The sequence below is a fragment of the Bombus bifarius genome, unplaced genomic scaffold, assembly GCF_011952205.1.
Source record: "Bombus bifarius isolate JDL3187 unplaced genomic scaffold, Bbif_JDL3187 scf7180000007970, whole genome shotgun sequence".
NCBI classification, from domain to species: domain Eukaryota; kingdom Metazoa; phylum Arthropoda; class Insecta; order Hymenoptera; family Apidae; genus Bombus; species Bombus bifarius.
This window is the reverse complement of record NW_022884356.1, coordinates 4,301,478-4,320,654: the sequence shown is the minus strand read 5'-3', so window position 1 is coordinate 4,320,654 and position 19,177 is coordinate 4,301,478. Positions and strand designations below refer to the sequence as shown.

The 19,177-nt window shown below is 36.0% G+C and overlaps 1 protein-coding gene across 4 annotated transcripts in view; it reads left to right on the top strand.

Annotated features, from left to right (window-relative positions):
* Window positions 1–19,177, top strand: part of LOC117211113 (hemicentin-1) — a 432,433-nt gene that overhangs the window by 388,987 nt on the left and 24,269 nt on the right. For 3 of the 4 annotated variants that reach the window (XM_033454728.1, XM_033454711.1, XM_033454719.1), the window contains exon 17: window positions 12,608–12,729. In XM_033454728.1, the coding sequence (XP_033310619.1) occupies window positions 12,608–12,729 (122 nt within the window). Of the gene's footprint in view, window positions 1–148; window positions 186–5,820; window positions 6,237–9,861; window positions 9,970–12,607; window positions 12,730–19,177 lie in introns of all 4 variants that reach the window. The other variant, XM_033454736.1, reaches the window with a different exon arrangement.

The following is a 19,177-nucleotide window of genomic DNA, read 5'->3' as shown; positions in this document are numbered from 1 at the left end:
CTCTGATTAAACAGGGTGGCGCTCACGAAGCATCATTTCCGGTTGGCGCAGCACGGGTCTCGTTCTTCGGTAGTATCTCACTAACACAGAAAAACTGATTCGTTTTCTGCTCTACTTTTTTAATTTGGACTTGCTAAACAAAACACAGACAGTAATCGGGTGGTCGAGCTGGAGGAACGTGAACAGTAAGTACGAAAACGCAGAGCATCCTAACACTTCTCGCTTCTCTTTTCTATCTTCCGTTTCAATTTCTCTTACGTTATCTCTTCACTGTTTTCTCCTTCCTTTTTCTTTTCTTATCGCTCTTCTTTCTTATTCTCGTTGTTGTTATATGCGTTTCGCAATCGCTGGCTTGGCTGTTTTTCCGTTGCATAACAGCGATCCCTGTTATTTCGAGAGGTTAGCCTAATTTCCGGCCGCTTGATGCTCGCCTCGGTAGGGCCGCGATATTGCCGGGACGTGCGCTTCCGCTTTCCACCGGCAAGAAAATGTATTTTTCGCTTTATGAAATGGCTGCACGCGCAACGCTACGCTAATAATTCAGGAGAATATTCGGCACACTGCACGAACACAACGCATACACAAGCTCACGAAAGTATTCCAATAGACACATTTTATGAATATATGTATTACGTATGTTATATTTGCATAGCTTGTAATTAGTACTGTTACGAGACTCGACTGTCATGATTACGTTGGTAAAGTACGTTGGAAACTAATCTTTAAATATTTATGAAAATTATGGGATATTCAGTGCAAGTATATATTTCATTTCAAACATTTTATTTACAAAAATTAAATTACATTAATCATTAGTAAATTACGTTACATTAATAAGCATTAAAATATTCAATGCGATTCTTTGTGATATTTATTATACGCTTAAAATGACTATACGTGCTGTGTACTGATCTTTTACTATATACATATGTCCTTACGATAAATATCTTGTAACTTCGGTATATATTTCAATTGGTTTCATACTTGACCATTATAATCGTGCCAGTCATGTCTCGCTATAGCGCTAAATAGAATTTCAAAACATTTTATTTCACATGTACGATATGAATATGATAATTTTCTATGTTAAATATTCAAATACTTTCGAGAACCAATGTATACACGTTTGGTGCGTCATAGATTGTAGGTTTCCGTGTGTGTGTGCGGGTGTGTGTGCGTATGTTTTAACGTATCCAGGACTCGGCTGTTAACCCGGGATACCAACCCGACGTAGGTAAATCTCGTTATACGATTGATCGATGGAATTATCGGCTTCGCGTATCGTCGGTTTAACAGGTGACGCGCAATACCGAACCGAGATCCTGTGAACTCTCGTTTAGATCAAGTGGAAGGATCTCTTTTTATAGCTTGGATTATGGATAGGATGCTAGAGAAATGGATATCTTCTTCATAATTTGTACGGTTTATGTGAAAAAGAAAAACTTACGCGGTGAAGTAAATTTGGGAATTGAAAATGGATTTTTGGACGAAGCTTTGTTTATTGAGAAAATCGTCTTTAAGGATAGTTGTGAAATACATTGTTGTTGTTATCTTGTTTTATTTAGAACGTCGTATCTTTTAAAAGAAAAATGATGAATGTTTCCTGTCAACAAAAATGGGGTTGACGATCATGCTTGAAAATATATTAAATACTCCGAATAAAATATAATTCTGCTAGAAAATGTCTTAGGTATTGAAAGAATTGAGATCTAATCAAACCGTAAAAACGAAATCTTATGTAAAAAAAGAAAAAAGGAAAACTCGTATCTTGTACTTCCATTTGATCTCTTTATACAGAACCGTCCACTTAATGCATCAACTTTCAAGTAATCTCTGAAATTCAACTGCAAAGCTTAAAATATGTTTCGTTGAATATTAAAAGCTTCGCAAGGATTCTCAGATCTCTTGTTAGTGAAACACCAAATATTAACCACCTTAATCTTCACGTCAGCACTCACCCTCCACTTAATCAAACATACCAAATCACTTCTGTAAATCTTCACGGTACATCACCAAATATTTTTACTATACACATACACACACACACACACACATACCAGCATATCTGCAAAAGCTTCAATACCACGGTAATCTATTTTTCCAGTACTTTAAACGACTGTTTATCACGTAAATGGAGTCTCTATCGCCATATATATATATATATATTATATTAATCGTATCGTGGTGCTGAATGCACGTATTATAAGCGCCATGACTTACCGTCTTTATTAGTGTGCGTTAATGTAACAGCAACCACTGTGATATGTGTAGTGTGCACGAGATTGTCTCCGATCTCCAATCTCACAGGAAGGTCCTCTCCAGCCCCTTCCTCATCCTCCACTATCCTCTTCTCACCCTCTGCGTCTTTCTCCCTCTCTCCCTCTCTCCCTCTCTCTCTCCCTCTCTCTCTTTCCCCCGCCCTTGTCTTCCTCTACGCCTGAATGCATGTCCTGTTGCATAATTTAGTGACCACTTCCGGCTTATAATAGTTTACTGTCGAAGTCTGCATAGAGGTAAGTCAGGTGAGGGTCGCACGTGCAAATGAATAGGGTGGCAAAGTTCTTTGTTATTCGAATGTAGCACTGTGCCCGTTGTATTGCATAATTTAGAGACGATTAGATATACTGACTGGCCCTTTTCCTGTCTCTTCGTCGTTACTACTTCGCCTCTGTTTCTCTTTCTCCCTTTCTTTCTCTCTATTACGCTCTGTTACAATAGCCCTCTATTCTATCGGGTTCGCGGAGACACTTTTGGAGGTGAAAGGTAGGTGAAGGGTTGCATGCTCGATGAGTAGAAAACTCTCTTATTGAGTTGGCTGTCGTTCAAATCGTGACTTGAAACGAAGAATCCTTTTGGCGGCAGCGAATTTTTCGGCACGCCCCGTATGCTACTCCACGCCCGGTGAATATTTAAACGGCGTACTATAGCCGCGTCCGGCTCGATATTTCGATATAAACACGCGATCAAATTAACGTGCCACGGTGTTGATCTTTCTTTCCTTTTTGTTTGTCTTTTTTAAGGTACATTCAATTAACGAGTCTACGCGATTATACGAAGAAATTATATTTTTTCTGGTTTCGTTTTATTCCGCTAGAAGAATTTATCGAAGGGAAACCCCGTAGGAAAATTATTTTGTTATGTTTATGACACGCTTTCTACAATACTGTCGTTACACCATAATTTATTAGCTAATAATATTAATTAATTCGATATACTAATATTGCCTTCTCGTTTAAAATATAAAGTATACTAAAGACGTTATTCCTTGCAAACGATACTTTTTATTAAACGCTCGTAGAAACATTCATGGAAGATGAGTGGAACAATTATGTCTTCCTTTAAATTCTCAATACAATCGTCAGAATTTCATTTTATTTCCACTGCACTTTCTATCGAGGTGAATTCGATATTCGACGTACATCTCCGGTAGAAACAGCGGCAAATTAAAAAAGATTGACTGGCATTTCACTGGTACGACGCTTTTGATGAATTGCCAGCGTCCACGCATATCCTATGCATATGCAATTCATCAAGTACGAAGGGGAAAAAGTCGAATTTTATTATCGACATCATCACGATACCGCAACTTTTAGAATTTCTACTTAGAAAAAATTTTGCGTTTAATCTACGATCCTTGTGTTTTTTCTACTCTTCTGTTACGAGAACCTACATTTACACCTTATTTAATTAAGCAGGGAAACTATAGGTTTTATCGTTAAACCGTGATTGTTAGATTTCTGAAAGATATCGGTTAGATATTAAAATCTCATATAAAATAATAGGAAAAATTACCAATAATTGATAAATTATTACTAATTAATTACTTAATTAATTAATTTTCAAGAATCTATGTTTCTTTTCGATACTTTTATACAAAGTTATCTTCGCGAAATTATCGTCGATCATAGATCCATAATTCATGGAACGTACCGTTAATTAAGGGCAGGGAAAATTACGAATCAAAAGCGATCTCACGTAACAGAATGATTCGTCGGTGGCCGGTGTCTTTCGTGACGTCGAATACGATAGGAGTGAAAAAAATATTTGAGAAATGCTTGAAACGGAGTGGAACGATCGGTGGAAAATTTAATTAAAAAGTTAGAAAGAGCAGACACGTGTGCAGACGGCGCGTAATGTCCGATAGATGACTTTGTGCGAAGCAGAGAAAGAAAGAGAGAGAAAGAGAGAGAGGGGGGGCAACCAAAAGGATTCTTCGTCCATTTAATTGTTATCTTAGAAAGTTAACCTTTTCAAGGTGTTGTGTCCAGGCTATCCCTGTTACCAGCGTAATTCGGGTATCTTAGGAAAAGTCTCGTACAAATCTGATTAAAAGTAGGAGTTAACGTCCTTCTGTGTTATTTCGGAACAGGCAACAATAAAACGCGCAATTCTTCTTATTGTTAGTCTCGCGACAGTAAACGTGTTCGATAATACTTTGAGATTCTCTTGGTTCTCCATTTTATTCGCACATCTCGTCCTCATTTTACGCTTTCCAGAATTTTGTGCTCGAATAAATTGAAACTTTTGCGTAACAGCTCGTAAATCGCGTGAAAGCTAGGCAGGAAAACGACACAGATTAATTCAGCATAATTTGCAATGTAAATTAAAACTGTTATCGATAACGAATAACGCTTAGATTGAATTAGATCGAATAGAATTTTTAAGATATTTTGTTGCAATTAACAATGACAACGCAAACAGAGATTAGTCTACTGAAATAGCGAAGAAAGTGAACTGAAAATTCTGAGAATCGGAAGACTGATTCGTGACAATTTGCGATTGTCAATAACGAACAATTTTCTATATATTACTTTCTTACAATTAATAATAATGACGCAAATAGAGATTATCGTACTAAGATAATGAACAAGATGCGTCGCGACGATCCTTATCTACACGATACCCCGCCCTTATTTCGGTTAATTTTGGTAAATTGATGCTTTGAAATGATTAATTACTATAGAATCCTATACAAGTGAAATTGATAACCCCAGTAATAGATTGCCTGTCTGTAACCTGAATAATGTAACACCATAATCCTAACAATGCATTTCATCCACCTTATTCAAGCGCACATAATAAATCTTCATTCCTAAACAAATTAACCTAATTCATCACCAATAAACTCAATGATATCTAACCTGTCAATGATCAAAAAATATATCATTCTAACCTTTCGATTTCGTTGTTACAACAAGCTGGGCTTCTCAGACGTATTCGCAAAAACTAGATCATAAAAATTGAAATAAAATTGGCAATAAAAATACTAGCAACAAATTGAAATAGATGCTAGGAACGTGTTTAATTGACCAAAACCATCCACATCTAAGTGTTTCAGAAATTCTCAATCTCTGTAGTATAGGATCATTTTTTTTTTTTTTTTTCGTATGTCCTGTACAGTTACTATTAGATTGACAACAAAGTGATTGCGGATTTTGTCATTAGGTGATAATGACTTAGTTGCTAATCCAATAATTACCAAACCATTTAGATCTTCGTCAACCCTAATAAAAACTGCCTGTATTGAAATACCATTGAAGAACATTTTCACTGATGTTAGAAAGAGAGAGAGAGAGAAAGAGAAAGAGAGAGAGATAGTCAAAGCAAAAGATTCAAAGAACACGCGAACAAAGAAAAACCTTCGACCAATTTGCCTCTAGACCCTTTAGCCTGTAATAAATCAGACTCCTAGAGGATTCTCGTCTCTACGACGGTAACAGAAACGATCAGGACACAACACTATAAAGCTCGAGCCAGTTAGACGATAAACACAAGCTTTTGAAACCGTGAGAAAAAAAAACGTGATCGTTGCGAACACAGTCCAGACGGTGGGCCACCGAGTCCAACGGTGTCCTCTCATTCAACTCAAACAACGGTGCACCCAACGGCCGCACCAAGATGGCCGCTGAAACCCGGGGTATTGGTGCACATCAATCGAAGCCACAGCCTACGGTCAGGTCTGAGCGTTCGCGCGAACGAATCCCTACGAAACGAGCTGATGAACAGACGTAACGACGAGCCAACTATCGCCGATCGTTTCATCGTCGAGACGACGATCGCGAAAGTCGCCGGTGGCAAAGTATTCCGAAGGCGCAAGGAACACCCGCAGAGGAGCATGACCGTGTCCGGTCTGCATGACGAGGGTATGCTTGCCAGAGCTAATAAAATTAAGGCGATGTTTGGAGTGCAGCTTAAAGAGCAGGCCACTTTACCAGGCATTTCCAGAGAGAAAACAGGTGAGTCCGCGCAAGAAACGCGTTACCTACTGTGTAGAGACTGTCGCTTTAGTGTTGGCACGCTTGGAATTTCGATGAACGGGTCCCGAATGTACAATAACTCACAAAACTATTCGGACACTTGTAGAAACCTTTCATAAATATATTATGTGCGTTGTACGAAACATTCTGAAATCCTATTAGCATCGTAATGAATTTATGCGTTATTCGTATATTATACGTACTTATCATACAGGGTGGTTGGTAACTGGTGGTACAAGCGGAAAGGGGGTGATTCTACGCGAAAAAAGAAGTCGAAAATATAGAATAAAAATTTTTCATTCGAGGCTTTGTTTTGGAGAAAATCGACTTTGAATTTTCGCTCGGTACGCGTGCACTTTATCACGTCTCGTTATAACGGATCTCACTTTATTCTATATTTTCGACTTGTTTTTTCGCGTAGAATCACCCGCTTTCCGCTTGTACCACCAGTTACTAACCACCCTGTATAATCCAAGATGGTTTTCGTGGTTGCTTATATTGGTATTTCTGCTAAATATGTCAAAATTTGATCGATATAATTATAACAGTCGTGTCTCATCGTAGTAAGTGAAATGGAAACATGTTTTATCATATAACATGTACAATATGTAGGCACAATGTGTGATACGTTTTAATACGTTTTATATAATACATAGAATATATATATTAAAGGTTTCTATGGAAAGTATTCAAATACTTTATTGAGTCACTGGATCCTTTTGCGCGGGTCGGTAATCAGTTGGCCACTGGTTCGTTGAGAATTTTATCGTGACGACGCAGCTGTGTTTTAACCGTTTCGTGGCCAGAGGAAAAGCTTAATTCGATTATAAAGGATAGGAGCTCCGTGACGGATAGCATATCTGGGAAGTAAAGGACGGCGGAAAAATTAGGAAGTAAAAATGTAAATTTAATGCAAGAAGCTTAAAGGTCTGTGGATCGAGAAATAAAGCTCTCTTTGTGCCGGTGTGTTAACTTTGTGCCGCTAATTACTCTTAAAAGCGCTGTCGTACTTCGTTAATGCTCCCAGATATCACTTTATCCGTTTCATTTTTTTAAATCGTGTCGAAGATCGGACCGTGATCTTGTTAGATTTGTTCATGCTAAACCTCCATCGAGGTTTCAAATGCTTAAAAAAGGAAAAAAGCTGCTTAAAAAGTGACGTTAAAATTTCACCGAGTACACGTATACTTGATAAATAATCCGACATTTGATTACACCATTCTGTTATTACTGTGCGTTACATTGTGTCGAGATTATCATTGACAGTATAGATACAAAGAACGTACGACGAAAGCAATTCATATACACGTGTACTTGATTAAATAACAAATCAGCTTATGTACAGAAATAAAAAATAAATTCAATCGTGAAAAATTTCAATGATCGTATCTCGAAAGTAACGACTCAATGGCAGCGCTAAAGTTTTATCATCGTGAAAATCCGAATTTCAATCGCTTCAAACCCGTAATCAAATCTCTTTTGCGAAAGTATCTTTACGTTTCCGGCGATAGGATGTTTCAATCGCGAGAAGTTTAAAGGTATCCGGATTCGCAATGAAATTGCAACAAATTCCGATTTATTAAGCAAATTACCCAGCCATGCTTAATTAAAACTACGGGCTGCAATTTCGCGGTGCTCGCCCAAGTGTATCGAATATTTGATAAACGAATCGACTATGTTAAACAGACTCGATGTTCGTTCGAACGAAAAGTTGTATAACGTTTGCGTGCCGATTTGCCAACATTAAAAACTGCGCAGTCGATACATCTCCTATAGGCTACCTACCATTGAATACATCATATTTCTTGTTAAGCGTTACGGTTTCATTAACGTTAAATGCTCAACGATGGAAAAATTCTAGCTGCTCGATGTCCTACAAAACGCAAATAAATTACTTACAACTGAATATTTCAATAATACCAATACCATAAATTTATCGTCACGATATTTTCCTTTACAGAGCTCGTCGAATATTTCCATCGTTGGAAAAGACGTATCCATATACAAGATAATTTTTCTTTTTTTTATAGAAGAGGTATATTTTTTTCTTATCTATTATCCATTGCAATTAGACAATCTCGATAGGAAATAAAAAAATTGGAAAGTCTTTTTATAAATGCGTCTGTCAAAGTATGGATTTCTTGAAAAAATGTTATAAAAGTAAAATGAAAGAAAAATGACACATTTGTACCAAAATTATATTTAAAATAATGTATTAATAATACTTAAAATGTCCACTAATATTTTTCATGTAGATTGCCATGATGTAAATTATGCTTCAATTACATTGCTTAATTATAATTTGCATTCTATGTTTTACGTAATAAATGTCATCGATGGTTTTCATCGCGGAAAATATAGAATATAAATTAAAATTACAATGACCCAAAATTATACTGAATCACCCATTAAATATTAAATCTGTATAAAAATCTAGAGAAATGTAGGCGTGTTTTAAAAAGAAATTTCCAATTAATAGAATATCTGATAGAGACATGGAAGCTTAAAAAGCAGTATTAATTTTTCTCGATTATCAAATATAATTTAATCGTCATAATATTCCACGGATGGAATCCGTTCTTGAAGGTACGTTTACCAATCATATCATTTTTCTGTAACTCAAGCTCGCGTGTTACTAAAAACGAGGCACGTAAAACGTAATTCTAGATTAAAACGTCGCAGTAAAAGAAGGTAATAACGCTTGCTACCTGTAATTAGTATGTTTAATGTCGTTTGTATCAGCATGTGTATCAAATGCGAATGCTACAGGAATGGAACGTGTACTGGAAAAATTAAAAATTTCCAGTCTGCGTGTCTTCAATTAAATACCGATGCGAAAGAATTACATTTTAATTAAAAGACTGCTGTTTTATTTTTGTCATTTTTAATTCACGGCACAAGTGGAATTACGTTTTTCGTTCTTCGTTTTCATAGTAACCTTCTTTTAGTTAGTCGTTACGTGTTGGTGTCGCGATGTTATTCTCTCGCGAAACATTATTTCGCATGTTTTCTCTTCATTTAGCTAAACATTCATTCTAATTTTCTAATTACTCGACAAAGAAAAACAAACGCGATGTGCAAGGTTGCTTGCAAAATTATGTTGTCACGATGATGTGAATCTATATAGAATTACGTTTGCAATCCTCGAAAAAGAAAATATGCAATTTAGAAAGAGAAAGTTTAGCGGCAAAATACTACGAACGAATCTTAATTCTTTAAATGTCTACGAATTTTTGCTTCCAAATGGATTGCTATACGTTCTCGCAAACAATTAAAAATTCATCCGTGTTTAAAGTTCTTGTTTCTTTAATTCATTTATTAAAGCCATTATATCTTTCGTTTCTCAATCGCATTTGTATCATTATTCCATCGAGCCTTTAAAAACATGCAATTTATAAAAATTTTGAAGACCGAAATTTTATCCAATTAATCGACATTACTTAATTGATATATTTGTGATTACAGAATAATATAATTACTTTTCATAAATGTTGTGCACGCCAGCGAGCTGCATGAAACAAAAATTGCTTCACTCGTTCGATATCGTTGCTTGTTTTTTCTTTTTTTTTTTCCTTTCTTGTATGTGTTTTGTGTGTCCCCTTAGCTGTGACTTACAAAAGAATAGCGCCGCGGCAGCGGATATTGCATGCAGAATCATCGTGCGAATTGAACCGAGGCAACATCTCCCGTAAGCGAAAGAAACCAGGCGCAGGTACGTACCAAGAATTCATAGAAATGTGCATGATTCGAGATCTAACAACAGTCTGTAACCGGTTTTCTTCCCTTTGCCATCGACCTCGGCCTATTCTCTCGCGACCAAGCATATTTTTCCAAGGTGCAGTGTTTCTACGTACAGGAGACTTAAAAACGTGTGAAAATGATTGAAAAATCGCTTATTAAATGTGGAAAGATTAATAAAACAGAAAACGAAATTTTAGTATCAGCTTCTTCGTAACGATTAAAAAATAGCATAACAGAAAAGAAAAATGTGGAAAGAACAGGTGAGCCATAAAATACATATTTCTTTTCCGTTTGGAATATATTGTTGCGTGCATCGACTCAATAATTTTCGAGCATGGTTGCGGATATTGATTAGAGTTATAAATTCAACATTGACGGCAGCAATCTTGCGAAGCAAGCGCACAATTTGTAAACAACCACAATGTAAAACATGAAAAGAAGAAACGTGTGAAGACTCGCCTTCTCTTTCATATTTATAGAATGCTTTCAACTGATCTGTAATTAAAGTGGCATTGAGTTCAACGCGCTTCGAACAACTTTCAAAGTCCATTAAATCAACATATAAACATTTGTACATACAGACGTGAATACATATTTTAGAACAACCTTGTTTATTATATATTATAATTATTAACCATATATATATTTTATATAATTAAATTCAGCTGCAGAAAGGTACTGTCATATGTTATTACTTCAATTAGCAAACACAGTGTTTATACAAATTTCGAAGCAGTGAAACCATATAAACTTTACAATTATTAAACGTATATCGTATAAAATACGTAAATTTAACCAAAACAATACATTATCATTATTACAACTATTGGTTGCGATATTTGTAAAAATTTTCAGATTTTGTAGTATAAAATAAAATAATCGTGGAATATATTTAAAAATAATTAGTCTTCGTTGTTTGCGTTTCACCTTTGCAAGTTTTGCGATTTAACGTTCTATCGAAAATGATTTTTCATCCGGCGAATATTTCCCGCCTACGGTTGAAAAAAATTTATAGTCCGTTCCAGATCCCAGAATCATCCTCTATGTATGTATATACGCACTATACTGTTTAATTAAACGATTCATTTTGATAATGGAATCGTTGTAACGTAGCAAACCGATACAGCGAGCTCTGGGTGGAAATTATTGTTTCAATACGCTCTTTCGGCGTAATGAAACCAGCTTCTCGGGTTTCTCCACGATCTCGAATCTGATTCGCGTATTTTCAAAATATGTGGGTGACGAGGTGACTCGCTTTGGTGCACGTAAATGAGCAACGTGACATTTTTACCGGCGATTCGAGCTGCGATGGAAATTGAGAAAGAAAATATTTGCAGGGGAATCGACGCGATTCAATCTCATTGTTGATTCGTTATAAATCCTGTACGTATAAACATTCGCGTGCAAATAACGCGCAACGTATATACACATAGACACCGTATTTATGTACGATACATAACTACGAGATGATTGTTATTTGCGTAATTAAAGCTCTGTGCCGGGCGGCGTGAAAGTACTTTGCGTAAAGCGTCCTAATTTGTTATATCGGGAAATTGTTATGTAATTTATCGTTATCGGCAACGAGATGGTCGTTGAAACATTACGATCGTCGTGATAGATACGTCAATCGTTGTTGAAATTGTAAATTGCATATTATAGTTACAGTAATATTTTTCTCCAATCGATAGTTCTTTTATGTTAATAGAACAATTCCAATCAGTCTGTTCAAAACGTTACAGATCAATCGTCTATGACTAGAGTTTTGTTTGTCTATTTAAAAACAGTAGACTTAATTTGAAATCTACAAACTCACAATTATTATAAATAAAATATGTTAGTATGATAATAAGCGAATAAGATAACATTGAAACTAGAGTATGACATATTGTTAATGTGTCTATAAATACTAAATAAATTATAACATATTTACTATTAATACGTAGTAAGAAACGAGTAAAATGAAATTTAAAGAATATAAAACTCGAGATATATCACTTCCAAGTACCAGTTCATTACAGTGACGATTATAACACACGAGAAATTTGCTCGGAAAACTTGTTAATCGACATATTTGAAACAAGACAGTAACCACCAAATATATTAATTACAGACGAATTCTGGGTTAAATTTAATTACTACAAAAGTGACAATAGAGCAAAAAGAACGTAATAACCTACGACCAAAATTCAGACTACCATAGTTAGGTCTCTGTTAAGGTGAAGTTCCACCATCCAATGACAAGAGGGGAAACACTAACCAAGAGGCTCCATATATTCCCCGTTATAATTTCCTTAGCTCTAGATATAGCCACTCACACTTGTTCTAGCATTTGCAATTACACCTGAATATTTATCAAATCAATTCTCTGTTTCTCGTTGCCTTTGTCTGTCTATTGGCTCTCTGCCTCTTACCTTCGTGCACCGGAGATTTCTATTTCACTCTGAAAGTACAAGTCCACTATAGAATCCTTCTTCGAGAAGGGACCACACACGAGTTTCTCTCTCTCTCTTTCTCTCTCTACTGTTTCTCTCGTAGATTTCTCACGAACAGTCGACACGTCACGTGTCTCCGTTTAATTACGCAAGATCATGTTTCGTTTGCGCTTACAGATCCCAATCAAGCTGCGAATAACAATCACGTGAACAGCGTGTCGGAGGGCCTTCCAGAGTCCGGGGCGAAGACGTTTTATGAGAATCTACCCTTCCATGGAATCCAAGCGCCGCCTAACAAGGTCAGTATGGAGAATCGATCCGTGCACGAGCATCCTTCCGTTTCAGCATGATCATCGTCCTTTCTTTTTCTTTTCATCTTTCGTTGTCTTAATACACGTTGCACTCGGCCACGTGTTGGTAACGGTGAGATGCAAATTTAGATATGAGATTCAAAAATTCAAAATGGATAAACGATGCGAAATTCTTGTGATCTTTCGTTTGGTGGTGAAGCACAGTGCAAAGTACAGGCGATGATACCACATACCACCCTCTTGCATGATCGAATTAACCCTCGACTAATATCGTTGGAACGTAGGTAATTGTAACAATTTCGATCAAGTTGGGTTACTTGCTTTCGAGTTACCTAATTTTGATTTTATTAAAGCTAATCGCGATATTGTTTAAGCGAAAGGATTGAAAGTGTTTCGATTCACAAAATGTCATTGATGACGTAAGGAAGTTTGAGGAAGATAGGGGTAGATTAATAAATACGACGATATACAACGACGGATTTGTGCTTGTCGAATAACGATACAACATACAGGAGAATGCGATCTCGCTATTAGAAATATGTAGAACTTTGGCAAATCGCAGCTTTCGTTGCTGCAAGATCACAAGAACGTCGCGTCAATTGTCCGTAGGTATTTCGTTACACTTGGATCATACGTGTAAGTATAAGTTTCGTGAATAGACAACTATACGTTTATTATCGAGGCCCGTGGTACGCGCTATAACTCGCCTGAAATTTCCCTGGAAGTAATTACTCTTAATCGCTGCGCCGTTGTTACAAATCGTAATCTATCATTTCAAGTTTCGATTCTAACTTTCTACTGCGAATTGAGATATGAAAGTTGATCAATCTATGTATGTTGATTAATTTTCCTCCACTGAAACAAACCGTGAGAAACCGAAACGAGCAACTGATCAAGATCGAAAGCTCACGTTACCAACCTCTCACCGTTAAACAATAGTCGACGAACGTTAGACCGTCGTTATTTAATTGGAAGCAAAGCGTTCTGGCAGCAGTTGAACATTAACCTGATCGTACACTCGTGGCCACTTGAAATAGAACAGAGAGGAAGAAAAGACAGCGAGTTAACCTCTCGCGTTTCTCTCAATTAGCAGCGTGAAGTTAGAAATACGATAATGAAAGAACGAGGAAGTACTTTGTCCAACACCATGATAGAGCAGTAAAATGTGACAAGACGATTGGAAGGGTTCTAGTAATAGGATAAATGTTTTTACTAGCACGGTCGAGGCAAGAGAAGAAGACCAAGTCGATAATAAAAACGAGCATAATTTCATGAAAAAAAAAAGAAAAAAGGAAGCTCGAAAATATCAAGAACAGCCGGATGTTCGAGCCCCTCGGCCGCGAAACGCGTCACAGGAAAGTCGGCGTGAAATAATTGCATTATAACGAATATAGAGTGGTGGATTACCGATAGTTTGAACCTCGGCTCTTTCCGAATAGGAACGCGAAGAACGTCAGAAACACTGGGCGTACAAGAGAACCTGGTGTACTGCACTTTGTACCCGCAAGAGAGCCTTTAAGCATTGGAGAGTCAAGGTTGGAAAACGTTCTACCTCCTCATCGCTGGCGTTCAACTTCTACTTAGTTCGACGATGGTCCTTTTCACGGAGACGATTAGAAGCGATCGAATCTGCTTTTCTGCTGATCGAACTTCGCTTTCAGAGCGAGATCTGGATTCTAGAGGAAATGGTTGAATATAGCAGAATAAACAGATGGAACTGGACCATTTGCAGCTGTGTAAATGAAACCCAAACATAGATAGATGGGTATAGATAGACCGATTTGAAACAAAATAGTGCGTTGTAGACAGGTTTTTAGTGAAGAATATAAGATAGTGGAAACTATATCTAAAACTAAAATAGAAGTGGATTGCTACCAAGTAGAATATTGAATTGCAGCTAGATTTCCAATGAAGGATATAAAACGAAAGTATCGAACTATATTTAAACATATAATAGAAATTAAATTATACTCGGGTAATAAAATTGAGAAATTTATGAAACGTGTAGTTGATTAGTTTGGTTCCTAAGAGACTCGTATAATATTAGAACGTAACAGCAGGTACACGTTGACAACAGGAGCAAGCAGAATCGCCTTAATATCTCACGTTTAAATAAATAGCGTAAGACGAGACCGCATACATTAAAAAATTCCTCTCGTGCCCGATATTACCAATAATTAAAAATCGAGCATAGCGGGCATATCTGCCATTAAAATAGATCGAGCCAGCTGGAAGATTAAACGGCGAATAATTCAACGTACCTAGTCGCTAGCGAAGCTCAATTTAATATTGTAACGTTTTAACCTCCTTTTTCGGCCCTCCCGGAAGCCTTAAATTCCACGCGCTGTCCCATACGTTAATACTTAAAGCCGCCAAACTCGCGACACCTAGTCACACCTATCTTGCCCACAATGTGGTTAACGAACGAGCGAACCATCGATCGGTTTCACGCATTAAATAACAAACCGGGCGCAAGGTCTAACGATGCAGCTAATGCAGTGTCCCAGGGTGAGAAAAGTAAAAGGATACGAAAGAAGCCATCAACTTTTTACGAGATGATGCTACATATTTGACGACATGTTTTACGTTGTTGTTGTCCGACCTGAACTTAAGAAGCAGCATTAAACTACATGGGATTTTTATAAATATGTGGATGTTGTTTATACGACTGATTCTGTATATATACACATGGATTTCAGTTTACTTCCTGAATTGTAGGGAATGTAATCTTTCATTGAAACGCCTGCATATGCGCAATCGACCTTGCACCAGTGTACACATTTGGTGGAACAGTAGGGAACATTCAGTGATATAATAATGTCACATGTAGCAAATTGTATGTAATAAACATTATCGTATAGCAAATGATAGACAGATATTTTCAAAAGTATACGGAATTAAGCCTCTACCTATAATCAAGAATGGTAAATCGCAGGTGAATAACTGTTGAATAATCAAAACTCGTGATCACTGCTATAACAAGTGAGTACACTATCAGAACTTTTTCAAGAAATAACTGTTTAAAGTAGCATATAGTAGGCGTTGTATATTTAATATCAATTGCTTGAGTTCTCAAAGAGTAATCGCCTCTTCCGCAACATATTTCTATACTTTCTCGGTGAAATTACAGTTATTAAGAGGCTAAAGACACTTAAAAAAACGTTGTTTGCTTATCAGAGAGAAAGATTACAATTTATTATAATGTTTTCTCTTTAATCTAAGATCCAAGAATAACTACTATAAACAAATTGTTTGATTTCAACATAATAAAAGTAAATGACAAAAATACGATTACGTTCATCGTGTAATTAACGCAACAGTTGTTAATTATATTTAATAACTTTTTTTTAATAGTACAGCGTTATTAATTCTTCACATTCTGAATAAATTTTTAATTAATATAACAGTTCTCTAATATGAACGATAACATTCATTCTTGTGTAGAATAATAATTCTATGTAAAACGTATCGTATTAAATGACGTATAAAAGGTACACTGTTCCATTTGACAGAAACATATTCTATTTAAAAGAAGTGTGTTCTAGGAACCTTTAAAACATTTCCAATTCCGTAGCAAATACATGTACCACGCAATGTATCATTCAAAACCATTTCATTTTGCCTAGTGAAATTTTTATCTTCCTACCTTCTATCGTTTTAAAGCTATGGCTTGACCCAGTTTCATGGGATACCCCATAAATAAGTAATCTTTTCCTTTCCAACCTAGGACAGCAGTACAATAACAAGGAAATAAAATAAAATTGCTAAAACATACAGTGGAAAGTGTATACATAAGAATATTTTGTTTTCGTAGCTCGCGTGAAGTATTTAAACTAGTATCATTTTACTATGGAATGAACTATTCACGAAACTATAATAAGCGTTGAAAAAATACATACCGTTTTAGGTAAAAACATAATTGAAATGCACAACCAAGAAATTGCCAAAAGTAGGTACTCGTATTTATTTATGTACGTGCTCGTTACTGTACATGATGAAAGAACCGCGAATATTTATAACATACAGATGTAACATGCAATTTTTTATGCATTTGTGCAAAATTTAGAGATAGAAAAATTGCACAGCACGCGAATATTATACGGTACAGAAAAATACAAAAATATAACAAATATCCAAAGAGAATACAGTGCTCGTTATAATTTTTAACAAACAATAGGAATTTCCATTGAAGTTAAGTTCTAATTTCTTCATTGTGTCCACAAAAATATAAATTCGTATGAAAATCCGCAGCCTACTTATCGTTTAATGCAAATGTAACTCAATAGATACGATATTACTCGGCTGGAAAATTTGCTTTCCTACATTCCCATCAGCGACAGCGCTTGAACGAGGACAAAATCGTATAAGGGGTTGGAACCCTTCGACAGACAGAACTAAGTTTACAGCGTCTGCCATGGCAGAAGTGGGGTTAATTCTCTCTTATTTAACCAAGTGTCCCCGTAATGGCCGTATCGGAAGCAGGAACGGTTCGTATCCGAAGTAATTGAGTATGGACAAGAGTGGAGAGCGCGAAGAGGCAGAGGAGAGTGTGGATATTAGAGAAGGGGCCCTTTGTCGAGTATCTTCTGGTTCCGGAAGCTTTTACCCTCGCCTCGTTCGTCGGAGATCCATATTTCATCGTGGCAACCACTCGCCCATCCGCGACAGATTAACGCGTAAATTATCGATCGATGGTTATATCATGCGTCCAAATGTTTATTTATTTGAATCCAATGATATCATGACGAGAAATGGCCACTTTTCCAGACCCTGCTACAATATCGCTGATTATTATTTGCCTGTCGATTTGCCATTCACGCGTTGATGAAATTGGAGTGAAATTATTAGTTTCACGAAGATGAAAGGGGCTGAAGAGTATTTGAAAAGGTAAAAATTCGTTTCAAATGAATCAGTCGATGAATACGCGAAATGTAATGGATAGGTTCCAGCTCGTTTATATTATTCGTATTTGGTCATGACAAAATGCAATAAGATGATTTCGTTGAAACGATCAATACTTTTACTTTGTGCCGGATCTTTGGGTCTCATATTTTTTTTAACAAAGAACGTTCAATGGAATTCTTGATCGCAAGTCAAACACTGCCTGAACACAGTGATTCAAAACATGTTTCAATAATTTCAAACGCGTACCGTTTCGAGCAGAATATATTATATAATATATACGATATATAACAAAAGCACAAACATACTTATGAATAACGTGATAAGAATGATCAGCGTATATTCAATAATCGTTATTAAGATAATGATAAAGCTGAGCGATTCGAAAAATTTAGGCGATTTTGTGTTAAAATTATTTTAAACGAACAATGTAAATTACCGTGAACGCTCGTGTATTCAAAATTCATGAAAAGATTGCCTGTAGCATATTTGCCATATTTAAAATATCGTGTTTATATTATCCTTTAATATAAAGATTTTTTTACATTCCGAACCGTACGTGTATCGATGATGTGAAACGAATATACCGTACACGGAGAAAGTATGAATTTCAAAGCAAATTAACATACACTAATTACCAGGAACGTAATATCGTTACAATTTATTGTATTTAAACTACTACTCTGTAATTGCAACCAGAACATCTATTCGTATCTATCTATATTTATCGTATTTAAAATAATGCGTTCGCGTGTGATAATCCTGAATATCTTTCAGCCTGACCACATCAATTAGCTGTTTTAATTATAATCGGTATGAAGTACATCGAGCTGAAACATCTCCTTTTAATCATTTACAGTAATATTAAATGATATTCCACATTATGTAAAGACAAAGGAAGAACTGAATTCATTTACGGTCGATAAAATTATAAAACTAATTAGCGTTCAATCGTAAAGTAACAAGTGAACGTTACGTGTAATAATGTAGAACTTTCACTAAGCCTAAAATCGTTCAAATTTAAATAACTTGACTTTAATTTTGCGTTCATAAAAATAAGTCAAGATTACTTGAAGTTCTTTGAATCTAAGTAACTTTGTTTCAAACATAAGTAACGTTGTTTCATCTAACAACTGCTGTTCCTTTCAAGTTAAGAAATAATTAAAATACTTTCAACTTCACTTGAAGGTTGAAAGTTGAATGGCCAGTTCACGTTAATAAAATAGTTTCAAGCTACTTGAACGCAAGCAACTCGACGTAAAGTAACTTAACTAGCGTGAACAAGCGTAGTTCAACTGAACGTTTTAAAATCAAACGAAGAACAAATATACGCTGAAAAAATATCAAATTGCTTGAATTCAGGTAACTTGACTAATTTACGAAATTACGAATAAATTACGAAACTTCGATTTGCGTCTGATAAATGAAAATTCAATCGAATTAAAAAGAAATCCGAAAGCTGTAACGCCGATGAAAGCTACGAAAGATATAAAATAACTCAGTGACTTTCAAACACAGACAAATATCTTACTTT